The 14953-nt window shown below is 40.8% G+C and overlaps 2 protein-coding genes across 4 annotated transcripts; both read left to right on the top strand.

Annotated features, from left to right (window-relative positions):
* The first annotated feature begins 3862 nt into the window (after positions 1 to 3862).
* On the top strand, positions 3863 to 7585 carry myl12.1 (myosin, light chain 12, genome duplicate 1). 3 transcript variants are annotated; one of them, XM_030079471.1, is made up of 4 exons: positions 3863 to 3977; positions 5920 to 6123; positions 6532 to 6693; positions 7028 to 7585. In XM_030079471.1, the coding sequence occupies exons 2-4, from the start codon at positions 5940 to 5942 to the stop codon at positions 7198 to 7200; spliced, it is 519 nt and encodes a 172-aa protein (XP_029935331.1). In that variant the 5' UTR covers positions 3863 to 3977; positions 5920 to 5939; the 3' UTR covers positions 7201 to 7585. The 3 variants fall into 3 exon arrangements, with proteins under 3 accessions (XP_029935331.1, XP_029935333.1, XP_029935332.1); XM_030079473.1 differs by having other exon boundaries at positions 3945 to 3978; positions 5925 to 6123; XM_030079472.1 differs by having other exon boundaries at positions 3947 to 3980; positions 5922 to 6123.
* A 1731-nt stretch (positions 7586 to 9316) lies between these two features.
* On the top strand, positions 9317 to 14950 carry fastkd3 (FAST kinase domains 3). Its single transcript, XM_030079520.1, has 7 exons — positions 9317 to 9444; positions 10114 to 11606; positions 11719 to 11804; positions 12676 to 12850; positions 12937 to 13006; positions 13329 to 13443; positions 14667 to 14950. Exons 2-7 carry the CDS (start codon positions 10148 to 10150, stop codon positions 14763 to 14765), a joined length of 2004 nt encoding a protein of 667 aa, XP_029935380.1. The 5' UTR covers positions 9317 to 9444; positions 10114 to 10147; the 3' UTR covers positions 14766 to 14950.
* The last annotated feature ends 3 nt before the right edge of the window (positions 14951 to 14953 follow it).

Below are 14953 nucleotides of genomic sequence, written 5' to 3'. Positions count from 1 at the left end.
CTTTAGCTATGCTATTGTTACTTACTTCACATACAACAAATGCCACTTAGTCTCTCTATCTCTCTTGTTGGTGAGGGATGTGATGGTGGTGGTGGTGGTGGTGGTGGGTGGGGGGTCTTGAGGTTATCTTTTCTCTCCGGCCTGATCCGGTCTCCTCTCTTCAACCAGACAAACAACAACCAGAGGAAAGTGGAAACTTGGCTCTGTTAAAGACACGGTTAATGTCAAATGATAATTTTATTTGGATATGTCAATATGTCAGATAAACATACAATTATAAAGTCGGATCAAGTTACTTCATGCCATTTGGAAGGTACACATGCCGTGGCTGCCAGAGTCATTTAACTGCAACACACACGCCTGATGAGTTTCCATAAAGATATCAGGTGGCCAAACACTTCTGGGGCTGTTTTGCTTTCTGGGCCTCAGCCACCGTCCTGTCATGACACAATGGTTATGGCAACATACTTAAAATTCAGTGGCAGCCGTTGAAGGTGTTGCTCCACCAAAACAGATCAGCCTCCATAATACACTGAGCAGAACTATTACAAGAATTCAAGCAGAGTCCTAACAGCGGATGCTTTCCATTGGACCATCCGATATGGGAGAAGATTTTCACTGGGAATATGTGTTTCCATGTGATGAATCATCTGCCAACACCACTGCTTTCAACTGCTCCAGTTAACTGAGGAGCAAAATAGTTACACTAAGACATGTGATATGCACTGTTGGGCACTATCTGGCTGCTGAACTGTTGTTGTTACTTTACATTTGAATAATTTGGGGTTTTAGATTGGCTTCTAGTACCATTAGAATCCTTTTCCTTATACTGTGTGATCGATGACAATAGGATGATAATGGTTTTGTTCCTCTTATTATTACATATCACTTTCTGATTTTTTTACATGCCATTCAAAGTTGTTATGATTCATTCCAAACAGCAGATGACTGTACTGTAGCCAAGCTTTGCATTTTGTGTTTGTTTTCCCTCAAATAATGTGAAGTATTCAGTCAAAAGAATTTCCAAGTTTAGTATTAATGGCAATAACATTCGCTTTTGATTGTTTTCTCTATTTGTTAAGAAGCAAACAGCCAAACCTAGCTGTAAATTATGTGTATACACATAATGAAGCCCATGTGTCAGTGCCCATTAAAAAACACTGAGGTACAGTAAAGCACAGGCTCTCTGATCATGACCGCCCTTCACAGAACAGCATGCAGTCTTTTCAACCGTCTTTACTGGAAACATCCCGGGCTTTGCTCTAATCTGAGTATAAAGCCCAAATCACTAAACAACTGTCGCTCACAAGTCACACAAAGACTCTTTTCCTTGAAACTTTCCAGTTCCATTGAAAATTCAAGCTCTCATCTAGCTGGGAAGGTGATAACACAGTTACCTAATGACTTCATCCCATCATACTGCGTGGTATTTAAGAGAGAGGATCGAATGTCATGAAACTCTATTTTAGCAGCAGTGCGTCCCATCGTCTCTGGTGAGGTGAATCACCAAGGGGCCCATTGTCACTGCACGTACAATTTTTATTGCCATATTGAACAAACAACCACCATTTACTGGAGAATCTTTGTGCTGTTTCTGATATAACACTGAGAAACATGTAAAATATACAATCATGAGGCCCTTTGAATATAAAATATTAATATAGAGTAAAACTGTATGAAAAAGCTTTAAAAAGCCATAGGAACACAAGGCTGCAATATTCTCCACATATAGTTGACTTACCTATAGCTTTTCAGTACATTTTTCACATGGTACACTACATAGAGCTTCAATAAATCTCACAATTTTGAATTCAAGGAACTTAATCACTGTTTATTATCTGTTTTCTCAACCTGGTTAGATTTCCCTTTTTTCTCCCATTTTTCGGATATTGTAATTTAGGCTGAGCACACATTAATACTATAATAATAAGTAGTACATACAAGTAAATTTCAGTATATCGAATTTTTAAGGAAGTTCTTTAACTTCTCTTTCATCTTATTTTTCAAATTATGCCACATCCTAATGAGTCTCTTGTGTCTCATCTTTCATTATTTTCCAGTTCTGCTTCCTTTGAATTCATTAAGTTATTTATTTATTTATTTTTTTATTCAAGATCACAAAATCTGGCTTATTCCCAACCTTAGTTAGAGTTTATAGGAATTGTTTCACTGGATTTAGCTTTTCAGGAATGTCCAGCTGGATGAAGGTCTCAGGAGATCCATAAGGACTATTTTTATGTGCTGGTGTTGTCTTGTCTTTCTTACACTGAGGCTATGTGAACATTTTGCAGTTAACATTTCTTGGACTAAAAAATATTGATTGATATGAAGACACTAATAAATCATTACTTCAAAAATTGTTTGGTCTAGATTTCATGGAGCAGAGAAAAATAGCAAGATTCTGTGTATTTCTAATGTGACTAGCACACTCTTGTGGTTAAATGTGGCAGCACAATATCCCATAAAAAATAAACCTAGAATTCCAGTCACATTTTTTTCTGTCTCTTTAGCAGGGCCCTAAAATGAACACAAAAATATTTGGTCAGTTAGAAAACCTTTATTTTTTTTGTGATATACTGATGCTTCTGGAGGGGGTATAAAGTGTAAAAAAGGCTTGATCAGTCACATAATAACATCTCACTCATGGTGCCCTAATAACTTTTTTTTTTTTTTTTGGTCACCACATTTGCTTGGACCAAAATACAGACAGAGGCGCTACAGGATGGAAACTCACATCTCATTGTTGTACAGTACTGATGATGAATATGCAGTTCTGTTGATCTTTGTTGAGGTCAACAACAAATAACTTTCTTTCCCAGTGTGGTCTGCTGGTTGTTGACTGTGGCCATCCCTTCATGGTTGCATCATAACTTAATGACATACACTATGAGCAATTTGTGCCTGCTCTGTGGAGTAAACAAGGACCAGCCTACATCTTACATCTGAAGTTATTTACACAGTAGACTACTCCCTGCCAAGAGTGACAAAAGTTATCCTTGAAAACCAGTTATCATTTTTGCTTAGGGCTGCAGAGATGTCGACTTGGGCACGGCTCATTTTGAATACATTCAAAACAGGCTGAAGGCATGTGACTTCTCTGCATTGTTCCAACCATTTTGTTAAACTTTGAAGGTTATATGATGCCTAGAAAAACCAACAAGCTCTATATAGGTTATTGATGTGGTATTTAACCCATGAGTCATCAATTCCACATGCTCTCTTTTGTTTTTGAGCTAGTAAGCCTCTCTGACCGGGTTACCAGCTGTTGTCTGATCTAGTTTCAGGAGTCACACTGGCCGCTGTCAGGATTTATAATTATCCATCCTATCATCATTTTTATATTATTGTAAACATATAATGCTGTTCGGAATGTCATTAAACCCAGCAAACGGTGCCAAAATAATAGTAAATAAGTGCACATTGCCTTATTAACCTGCTTTATGATGAGATGAAAAAATATAGATATGTACAAGAGAGTCAATGGCATCTCCTGAATTGTTTTATTGGTATCGATTGGTAATAATAATAACGACAACATCCCCACGGGAGTCATCCAAGTTTTATCTTGTGTGTTATTACACAATGAGAAGGAGGATACGTTCATTCTGCCCTAAAAAGGACATACCCAGGAATGTCAAAGCAGAAAAGGGAGTGTTTGGCGGAACCTACATTTATTCTGAGAGGTAGGTGCGACCACATTGCAAATAATTTCCACAAGGAACAACGAAATACTATGCATTTTTTTGTAAATATAAAACAGTAATATGGTATTTAATTCTATGTATAAGTCTAAAATACACAAGAAATTGTTTTTATAATAAGTAATACATGTTGTTAACTCGAAGCTCCCCCCTATTTTCGCGCAGTTGGTTCATCCTGGATTTCCTGTACCGCACCAACATTATTATCAGGAAGTCGGGGCGGTGGTTGAGAAAAAGGAGCAGCCCGGGCTAGCTGACCAGTCTGTTTGTTGTCAGGTAGGATCATATTAAGGTTTTCCACTCTTATCCTCTGTTTTGCTACAACGGCATTCATGCTACTCTTCCGCGAAAATTCACATTTACCGACAAAATCAAGCGTATGTCGGCGTTTATTGTGCTTGCGTGCCATTTTGAACGCGTTGGTTACAATGAGCAGATCTGACGGTTAGCCTTCCTGCTAGCTGTAATGTCGGAAGCTGGCTAACGCCGTTTTCCCAAACCTGTCCGTTTATTAAGCTGTCAAATCGGACACCTAGGGTCAGCTAGTGGGTCGACAAATGAATGAAAATGTCTCTCGTACAAGTTAGGATCATGAACGGCGTCTCCATTATTAGAAAAGTGGTTGTACGCACTAAATTTAAGCAGGCGAATCTAGCTCCGGACAGGCCTTAAGTACGTAGACGCGAATTTAGCAGCTACGTAGCCTCTGTACGTTCAGGTGAGCTCGCTGGAATAATAAATACGGAGTTTACGTAACTAAACGAAAAAGCTGTATCTGCCAGAGGATGCGCAGTTTGAAACATATGTTACCAGGACTGAACGATATATCGCTATCATATCGTTATCTAGATGTGAACATAGGCGATATTATGTTCTCCAAAGGCAACGATGTGGATGATATCACGGTTAGGGTTAGTCTAAGACAATAAAACACTTTTCTGCATCCAGTTTGTATTACGTTTTTTTTTTTTTTTTTTTTTTTTTTTTTTTTTTTTTTTTTTATTAAATAATGCGTAATTTTCACTGTTGGTGCACTTAAAATTTTAAATAAGTGTGAAACCATAATAATGTCATATAACATATTGCATCGGTATTGTTGTATTGAGCACAAATATCAAGGTGTGAAATTTTGTCCATATCATGCAGCCCCATATGTAAGTGCCTGGCAGCTGACTAAAGCTGAAAAAACGTATACGCCATATATACAGGGCAGTATCCTTGTGTATATATATGGTGGATGTACACTTACTTTTTTACATCTGCTCAATTTCTTATTTCTGTATTATTCTGTATTTCTGGATTAATGCACATACTCTTTTTGTAATACATTTTCAAGTTGCGTATTTTTCTATTTCTTATAATATAATGCTCTTGAGAATTTGAGCAACTGCAGCTGACCCAGTTTGCCCTTGGGGATCAGTAAAGTATCTGTGTTTCTGAGGGTGATTTTCCTAACTCAGAGCTGGCCTCAGGCAGCAGTGTGTCAGAGGGAGCTGGGGCCGGCATCAGGTTAAAACAAGACATTGCCTGTTAAGGGCAACTGTCCTCACATCACTAGTTTCTCTTGACCTCAATGAAGGTAGGAAGCTTGAACAACCTCGAGAGCTGGAGAACATTTCCATTTATAGCGCAGGGAGGGACACCACATTGGGGAATCATTGCCTCAGAATTAGATTATCCTGCCAGTGAGATGGGGGGTGGGGAGGAATACCAAATATTATTTTGGGCAGCTGTATGATCCACTTTGCCTCTCATCAAATTGTTTTCCTCTCTGTCATGGGTTCTGTCTGTTGTCTCTCTCTGGCTGTCTGATAAGATGAGCCGTATATTGTCAAAATGAATTCCTACCTTATGGTTTGTCATAAGGCAATGCTGCTTAGTAATGAATCTATATCAGCATTGACCACAATTGTCTCCTAAAGCCAGTAAGTTTAAATGGATATCATATACCGCCTGGAATTGTTTGGTTGACAATGAATTAAACTCACCAGACTTAATAAAATCAACCTGTTTATTAAGGAACTGCAAAGATGTTTATAAATCAAACATTAAGAATGAAGGACAGCTTTTTATTGCATGCATTTGCACAGGGTCATTTTCACATAACCCCTTGATTTTCCTAAGGCACAAGAATAAAGATTCTTTTAAAAAATGGGATGTCTGACATTTCAGGAAATGTCATCTGAAGTCTTTGCCTGTGTGCCTTTGAATTCCACAGGTAAAAAAAAAACCATCAAAATGTCAAGCAAAAGGGCTAAGGGAAAGACCACAAAGAAGCGCCCTCAGCGCGCCACTTCCAATGTCTTCGCCATGTTTGATCAGTCTCAGATTCAGGAGTTCAAAGAGGCCTTCAACATGATTGATCAGAACCGTGATGGCTTCGTCGACAAGGAGGACCTTCACGACATGCTTGCCTCACTGGGTGAGTAGGAGCTTTAATAAACAGGACCTCAAACAGTCTTCACTTCATTAGCTGGATGTCTGTTTTGTCTCTTCTTACCCATGCATTGTATGCCCATATATTTCCAGTATCACAACTGGTTGGTTGTGAGTGATGTATTTTAGACAGCATCTCGTCTCTGTTACAGATATACTTTGCAGTGCAAGGCAGAAATCTCTAGAATATGTTCCTTGTTATGTTGGTTTTGTATAACGAGCAAATACAAAATATTGTAATGGATGATATAAGCAAACATTTGCATTTATCATGTGTTGTAGTTGCTGCCGGTGTAGTGATTACTACTTTTATGTAGTGGAATTAAAAGTTGCAGTCAGACTAAACTCTAAAGGCACTGAAGTTAAAACTGGATTGTGATGCTTTCTTGTGCAGGGAAAAACCCAAATGATGAGTACCTGGAAGCCATGATGAATGAAGCCCCGGGGCCCATCAACTTCACCATGTTCCTCACCATGTTTGGAGAGAAACTCAATGGCACAGACCCTGAGGATGTGATCCGGAACGCGTTTGCCTGCTTCGATGAAGAGGGCACAGGTAGGATCTATAGCATCTCCAGTTGTTGATGCTTTTGAGCTCTGCCTGCAGATTTTACAGAGAGATAAAAGTTCTCCTAACAAAGAAAAATGTGATGTCATTCTTCCTGTTAGAATAAGAATAGGTTCCCAAGTGGATATCTTAATAATAACTCGATGTCTGGAAATTTTAACAGGAAATTGACTGAATCATGGGAATTTAACACTTAGAAATGGTCTGGCTTCATGGCGATTGAATGCCATTATTGCAGTAATTTTAAAGCAGCAGTCAAAAGAAAATCTCCTGTGTGGCTCTGCTGGAATCTTTGTCTGATTTGACTCTGTCTCTCCCTCAGGTTTCATCCAGGAAGATTACCTCAGAGAGCTGCTCACAACAATGGGTGACCGGTTTACAGACGAGGAGGTGGATGAGCTATTCAGGGAGGCACCCATTGACAAGAAGAACAACTTCAACTATGTGGAGTTCACACGCATTCTAAAGCACGGTGCCAAGGACAAGGACGATTAAAAAGCCATACCAGCATCATGGTTTTCTTCTCAGCCTCTCCCTTCAGCTAGGTCACTGTGCTGCATGTCTCAACCTTATGAAAACCCCAATTTTAAAATGAGGCAAAACATTAACCATTGAGCATATTTGTTGCCCAATTTACATATCTGAAATGGAGAAAAAAAAATCCTGAGGGATCGTTGTGTGTTCTGTTGTGTAAAGATATGAAAAGTGGCAGCACTTTGGAAGTACAACCATAAGGGACAAAAGTCTTTGCAATTCATGTGATCCGGTTTAGCTGAATTTTTACCTTTTTATAATATAAACTTTATAAATAAAGCCCTCTATCAAGTTGTTTTACTCTGAACTCTTTGTCCTGCATAAATGACCACTGAACTATAAATGACTCTTGGATTACGCTGTCTTTTTCTTTCATGCTGTGTGGCAAAACTGAGGGCTCATGGTTTTCCCCCCTTCAGGTGATTGTCAAGTCTTGACACGCACTCCCCCCCTTGTTACCAAACTCACTCAACATGCGCTGACTGGCTGTTGCATGAGACATTTTTGTTAAAGACCAGGGAAAGGGAAAAGGCAGGTTAATAGGTGTAATAGTTGGTGTATTTTGTTAAGTGGAGAAAACATGGTGTATTTTGGAAACAGGATTGCAGGTAATTCAAGCCCTTGGGGAAAAGGTAAACGCCCAACATACAGGCTTATCTTCCCTGAGTGAGGCATCTCTGTCATGAACAGAGTGGTTTTACATGATGACAGCCCTTATCTTAAAGCCAGGAGAGATTACTGAACTGTTGGATGAGCATGAATAAGTAAATGTTATCCCGTGACTGCTGCAGCCACCAAGCCAACTATACCAGATACTCCCAACAGGATCTGAGACAAGTTTCCACTGCTGACAAGTGGAAACATTAGGATTTGCCGGAGAGTGCATGTCTCAACTTTGCAAATAATTTTAAGAATCTGCCAGGGCTGGTGTTTATGGTGGTTGTTAGTGGACCAAGACATCTTTAGACCAGCTGCTGTTCGTTATGTTTGGGAAGTCACTTGTCATAACAACACATCTAACTGCACACTCAGTATTGGAAAAACTTAAAACACTTTTCATGCATGGATTTTACCGAGGAACAATGTAGAAGTTTCATTTCTTACAAATTTTAGTAGTGTTATATGGTAAATGATAACTATTCCAAGTAGGTACACAGTGACATGTAGGCTGACCAAAAATAACCCTCACTGCTGCTGAACTACTTAAGCCATAAATTACAGAGTTTAATAATTAATGCAGCTATTCTGCGGGTTGTGCTGCCCTCTAATGTTTAACCACACGTGTCACGCCTTCATGTGCTGCCGCAAATACTGACAATCTGTGTTAAGCAGGCGCTTTAAAGTAGTAAATAGGATATTTTTAAGATTATTGGACCAGTGTAGATAGCGAAAGGGTAAAGTGAAATCCATGTTTGACTTTATTGTGGATTTTAGAGGTATGTTTTGTGAATGAGGGTGTGCATCTCTCTAGGTATTAGATAATAACTTAAAGGTTCTCTGTTAGACCTAACACGGGTGCTTTTTCACATATAAAGCAAAGCAATAGAAACACAGTAAGAACAGACGAGAGGGAAGATGTGCAGGTGAGGTTGAAAAAAACAACAACAAAAAAACAAACAAACAAAAAAAACAACTATTGGCTTTAGAAGGAATACGCATCAGTCAGCTCATTGGGCCAGCGAGAGAAGAGTTATAATCACATTTAATCAGTTCCCATAGGTTCAGACAGGCCCTAAGCCTTTGAAACTCTTGGGTGAGGTAGAATGAAATGCAAGTTGAACGTAAGTGTCAGGATTAGGCGTGTTTCTATTATAATTATGTACACTTATACAGTTACACTGGGAGAATAGTTCACAGGCAGCATTCAGACTCAGATCTCCCCGTGTTGTACACAAGAACAAAGCATAATACACCAGGAACAGCAGATATTTTATTTATTCATTTATTTATTTACATTGGTAACTGGGTTAAGACTAACAAGTGTTGATCATTCTCCATCACATTTTACTGTAACATCGGGATTTCTAACATCTGGCCTGTGGAGGGCAGCAACGCGCCTTAGCTGCGTCTATTACGCCGGAAACTGAAGAAGAAGGGTTTGCTTTCCGAGGAGCCCTGAACGCAGCATGATCCTCGTTGCAAAACCATCCAGGACAGCATCTCCTTCGTTACAACATGAGATAGATCCGTCTTCAGGAGGTCCAGGTATGACCTTTACCCGCTTTATTAGAGTTATTTAAAGTTAATTATGATTCTTAGCTGGTCACTATGTACCACGTTAAGGTGTGTGTAAGGTTAGCCACGGGATAAACACATGATTCGGGTAGTAGTGGTGTTGTAAACCTGTTAGCCAGCTACCAATGAGCTATCCTAGCTAGCCTCTCAATTTCCGCTGGGCAAGGGCAAAGTGACAAAAACACAGCAGCATCTGAAATTATTACTGTGACTCTGTTGAGTTTCAAGCGTTTTGATGTCATCAGCGTGAATACAACAGAAAGTGGCTATTGTCACAAGTAGCACACGTCCAATAAATGTGAAACTAAAGTAAATACTATAAAAGAGTGGATACTGCACTTGAAACCGCTGCGTATTGCATTTAAAAGGTTGTGGATTGCTCTTAAAATGTGAATTAAAAGTGAACAGCCTTTGTATGCAACTAGCAAATGCCAGACTGGGACATTCAGAGGTTTCATAATATACTGACAGGTGGGATAGTTAATATAAGGACTTATTGCTCAGTATACAGATAGCCTTTTACAAGACAGTGTGCCTTCAGAGCTACTTCAGCATTTTTAGGAGTGACCTGCTTTGTAATGTGTTTTTCTGTTTGTAAAATTATTTCTAACTTTAATTTTTTGTCTCTTTGTGAATCAGCTGGGTGTAAGGAGTGCTGGACTGGACGGGAGCCATGGCTTTAAAGCTGCTGCAGAGTTTCCAGCTGCTTGGGCAGACATCAATACACCGTCCTGTTGGATTGAGCTGTATCTCCAGGCTCCTCAGTGCCAAGAGCGCAGCAGAGCCAGTTTGTGTGGCATGCCTGTGCACTACAGCCAGCCGCTGCATCCGCAGACACGGCTGCCGGAAGCTCCAGCTCGACTGTGGGAAAATGAGTCTGTCCACCATTGTCAGGGACCCGTCCTTCTTCGCCACCGGCTCTGTCAGTCTCCACAAAGATTCGGCGCCCAGGTTTTGTCTGACCCAGCTGCATCGGCCCACGGAGACAGAGGAGAGGGCTTTCCAGGAGCGTCTGGGGAGCTGTTCCTCTTCACGGCAGGTTCTCAAGCTGCTGCGCACGGTGGAGATCATGTCTGACACCATGGCTGCAGCGGCACTGCACCGTGTGGCCGACCTGGAGCAGGATGATCACACTCTGAAGGATCCGTCAGTGCTGGAAAACGCCACCATCAGGGCCCTGTGCTTCCAGCTTGAGCACGACTCTGTGCGCCTGACGGATGCTGGGCTGGCATCAGCTCTGTTGGCCTGCACCCGCCTCTATTTGGACCCCTGGAGCACCTTGATGGTGCGGATGGTGTCTGAGAGCCAGAAGAGGCTGGATAGGGGGGAGATGAGTGTGGCACAGCTGTGTAACCTGGGCCAGGCAATGCTGGCGATAGAGGGCCCGAACTGTGGGATGCTGGAGCAGGTGATGCAGCAAATCCAAAAACAGCAGCCTGCCCGATGGAGCCTGGCAGACCTTGTTGCTGTTTATAGACTTCTGCAGGCGGGGTTGGGCAAAGATGGGAAATACCAGAACCTGCTGAATGCCATGCACACCCACACTGTGTCAGTCACCTCCCGTATGGATCCTGCTGCGGTCAGCGAGGTGCTCAATGCTCTGATGTCCCTGAACCAGACCCAGGCCATGCCCCTTGTCATCAGTCTTTGTAAGCAGGCTGTAAGACACGTGCCTCACTTCACTGACGAGGAGCTCACTGCTGTGCTTGGCGGGCTGATGTTCTTCGGTCACAGTGATCATTACTTTGTGGGGGCTTTGGAGCGGTACGTGCCCACGATGACCTTCACCTCCGACCCAGAGGCTGTCACCAAGGTGATCCAGTACTTTGGCCGGAGGAACATCCTGTCCGTGCCCGTGTTTGATGCTGTGGCTGAGAGCTTTGTGTACCGAGCGGACGACTACACCACCAGCCAGGTGGCCAGGCAGATCATGGCGTTTGGGAAGCTGGGCTACCTGCCACCCAACGCTGGTGAGGTTTTCAGGAAGGTCGAAGCCATCTTGCATACCCGCTTCTCACACTTCCAGCCTCGGACGTTGCTCAACCTGCTTCACTCCTGCATCCTGGTGGAGAGATTCCCTGTTAACTATGTTTCCAAAGTTTTTAGCAGTTTCTTCCTCCAGCAGCTTGAAGGTGAGACTTGCCATCATCAACTTAGAGTATTAATTTGTGAATGAATGTATGTTGCATTGGAAGATTTGCATGTATTGACCTGTGTGTCCCTCTCTCTGTCTTTGTTTTGTAGAGAAGAACAAAGCAATGGACCGGATCATTTTGGCACAGCTGACCCAGCTCTACATGACAATGAGGCTGGAGTGTCCTTTCTATCAGGTAAAATATTTAAAACACTGTCAAATTAAAATACATGTGTTTTTCTGTGTTAATGGCTCTCTCATCCCAAATAAATTCACCCTATAGATGCTCGTAAACTCTCTCTCACACTTAACACAAGATCTGAGTGTGATGTTCAGCATTTTCCAGGAGTCACAGGGGATGAATTTTTTTTTTTTTTTTTTTTACTTGAGCCCTTTGGTTTTGATTCTGAGGGGGTGATACCAAACCCTGAACATTTACCATTGATGCTTTGGAAAGCTGAGATCTTTTCTATTGTCAAACTTCATTCTAGCTGCGAGATTGTGTTTTTTGAGGCCGATATTGATATCTGATATCCTCTCACCCAAAAGACTGATATCAACATGGATACTGATATGCATATTTTAAAGAATCACTGTACAAATGGAGGTGCAAAACAGGTTAAGCCTTTTTGACAGGCCAATAATTGTCTTTTAAACAGAATATAAAAGTTCTATTTAAAAAAAGGGTCACAAAAATGCCAATTCGACAGTCAGCTAAAGATGAACCGAAAAATAACTAATGACCCACCAATGCTGCTTTTTAACATTTATAAAGAGCTAATACCGAATATCTGCTGATATATCGCATCATCCCTGTGCTGAAGATATCTCAGTGTGATGTCATGTAGCCATGACGGTAAGAAAATCCACTGTCAAAGGACAAAATGGGCTCAGGGCTACAAGCTACAGCTCTACAGCATCTGTTTTATAATGACGTTGATTTGTTTATGGGTGGATTTTTCCTTTTGATTCGAAATTTGAGACAGAAATCAAGTTGTAATGCGCGGTGTGAATAGGTTTGTATTTTTTTTTGCCACCTTTTGAAACACCATCTGTTGTCTCGTCAGGGTCCCAGGCTGCTTCCGAAGTACCACGTCAAGTCTTTCCTCATGTCTGGCCGCTCTCTGGAGACGCCGGTGGACCGACACCTCTACAACTGTGTGAAAAGTGGACTGGAGGATCTGCTCGGGGCTCGCTCATACTTTGCATCCAACGTCCTGACCCCCTACTGCTACACACTAGGTAACATGCAAACAGCTGATTCAAGTTTTCCCAACTATGTCTTAGGCTTTTCATGTACCTATATGTATTTTTTTTTAATCTTACAGATGTGGAAATAAAACTGGATGAAGAAGGATACGTGTTGCCTGCCAGTCATAATGACGAGGTCTACAAGAGGTAAATGCAAGATTTGGTCACTAATACGTGCTTATAAAATTATTTAAAGGGTCTGAGACACACAAGCGACAACTTGAGGGTTCGGGGCTTGATTTGATGCTGAACATTTAGGAATTCACTTCGGAATGCCATTATCAACTAGTTTATTAGAAAGCTTTTATTGTCATTGTACGACAAAATTCAGAGCACTACTCCTGATCAGTGCAATTACCGGTAATAAGGTATTACAAAAATGTGTTAGATAAAATACTACACAGGTTCACCTTTGGGAGCTGGATGGGGAAGCGGATTTTTTTTCTTACTGTGTATTGTGTGTTTACAGGATAGCTCTTTGTATTGATGGACATAAAAGGTTCAGTACAAACACAAGGCAGCTGCTCGGGAAAGAGGCCATCAAGCAGCGACATCTGAGGCTTCTGGGATATGACGTGATTCAGGTTAGAGCCTAACTTTCACCTGCGCTGTGCTTCTGGTGCGCTCATTTGTTTTATGCACGTAGAGAACCGCCTTTTCCCCATTATGTCTTCCCCATTGTTGTCACTAAAGGCTGCATTTCCACACACCTTTTTAACATGTGGAAATACACACACACTAAAGCATTAATGTGTTCTTTATGATAATTTATATTTATGTATCTCCCATTCATGAATATCCACGTATACATGAAAATACAGAATATTCCTAATAAAACCATGAAAATTGAACTCCTGCAGACCACAAAACCCAAAATTAAAAAAAGATTAGGGGTCGTATATATAAACACGTATGTACAAAGCAGATGTATGCACATTGGTATGAGAATGTTTTCACCACTGCACAGTCTCCACATTATGTGTCTGACAATTTAGGGAAGGGAAAAGGGAATTTAGATATAGCAGTGACAAACGATAAACTAATGCACAGAATGCTGGCTATTTATTACAGCTGTCTGTACACTTTACTGCAGGCCTACACATAATTTAAGAGTGGTCATTTAAACAGTCAAATAGTTTTGTGAAAATATTATTTACGACTGGATATGATCGTTGAGGCTATAAGATGTCTAAAAGGGCCGCAGTTCATCATTTTGGGAAACTGTAGAATTATTGCTTTGTGTTTTCTACTGTTGAATGAAAAATGAGATGCAGTAGTTCAGCAGTCACATAACTGGAGCTGGCAGGGTGCAGATGTTGAGCTCTGTCACCTGAGCAGTGTGCACAAATCTAGTTTGGCTCTTGTGAGCGATGGACGCAGCATTTTATAATTCTAGTGAACTTTCTGACTTTGTGCAGCCAGCTTTTTGGTCTGGTGATTCTATGTAAAATTACTAAATGCATTACAATGCCTGAGGTGTATGCATACTTGACTATCCTCGATTATATCTAAGCAATCCCAGCGGTGATTCTCATGGTCGAAATGAGATATTATCTGGGTTTTAGCAGATGGGAGCCAACCCAATTTTTTTTTTTTTTTTTGAGTATACCAACTCTGAGACAATGGGATGCTGGTTTTAACGTAAAGTCTTTCAGTATTTTGAGTAGCCTGCGTTATTTTAATTTTGCACCTGGCTGGTCTTTATAGCCTTGACTGTTGTGCATATTTGTATGTCTGGACTCCCATATTTCTGAAATAATTCCACATGGATTTTCATCTCTCTCTCTCTTTTTTTTTTTTTTTACAGATCCCTTACTATGAGTTTGAAAAACTACAAAGCAAGACCAGCATAGTGGAATATCTGCACAAAAAAATCTTCCCTCACACTTACAGGCTGAGCTGGTGATGGCAAACAGAAAATGTGATGAGTATTTAGAGGCCATGACATCAGGACTTTTTTTTTTTTTTTTGGTGGAGTTTTTCCACAAATCTGTCTTGAAGAAATCGAAGAAATATTTTTTGTTAAGGACTGTCATTGTTTTAAGGCTGCATTAAAATTATTAATTACATGCACACGCTTCAGTATATAATAAA

Source organism: Myripristis murdjan, chromosome 20 (assembly GCF_902150065.1).
Source record: "Myripristis murdjan chromosome 20, fMyrMur1.1, whole genome shotgun sequence".
NCBI classification, from domain to species: Eukaryota; Metazoa; Chordata; class Actinopteri; order Holocentriformes; family Holocentridae; genus Myripristis; species Myripristis murdjan.
Note: the sequence above shows the minus strand (reverse complement) of the source record. Positions and strands in the feature narration are given on the sequence as shown.

What these genes read in the sequence shown, in the direction of transcription:
- myl12.1 (XM_030079471.1), top strand. Translation starts at nt 5,940, where the DNA reads ATGTCAAGCAAAAGGGCTAAGGGAAAGACCACAAAGAAGCGCCCTCAG. An exon ending in CGACATGCTTGCCTCACTGG is followed by an intron (nt 6,124 to 6,531) that starts GTGAGTAGGAGC and finishes TTTCTTGTGCAG; the next exon opens with GGAAAAACCCAAATGATGAG. An exon ending in CTTCGATGAAGAGGGCACAG is followed by an intron (nt 6,694 to 7,027) that starts GTAGGATCTATA and finishes TCTCTCCCTCAG; the next exon opens with GTTTCATCCAGGAAGATTAC.
- fastkd3 (XM_030079520.1), top strand. Translation starts at nt 10,148, where the DNA reads ATGGCTTTAAAGCTGCTGCAGAGTTTCCAGCTGCTTGGGCAGACATCA. An exon ending in CTTCCTCCAGCAGCTTGAAG is followed by an intron (nt 11,607 to 11,718) that starts GTGAGACTTGCC and finishes TTTGTTTTGTAG; the next exon opens with AGAAGAACAAAGCAATGGAC. An exon ending in TGGGATATGACGTGATTCAG is followed by an intron (nt 13,444 to 14,666) that starts GTTAGAGCCTAA and finishes TTTTTTTTACAG; the next exon opens with ATCCCTTACTATGAGTTTGA.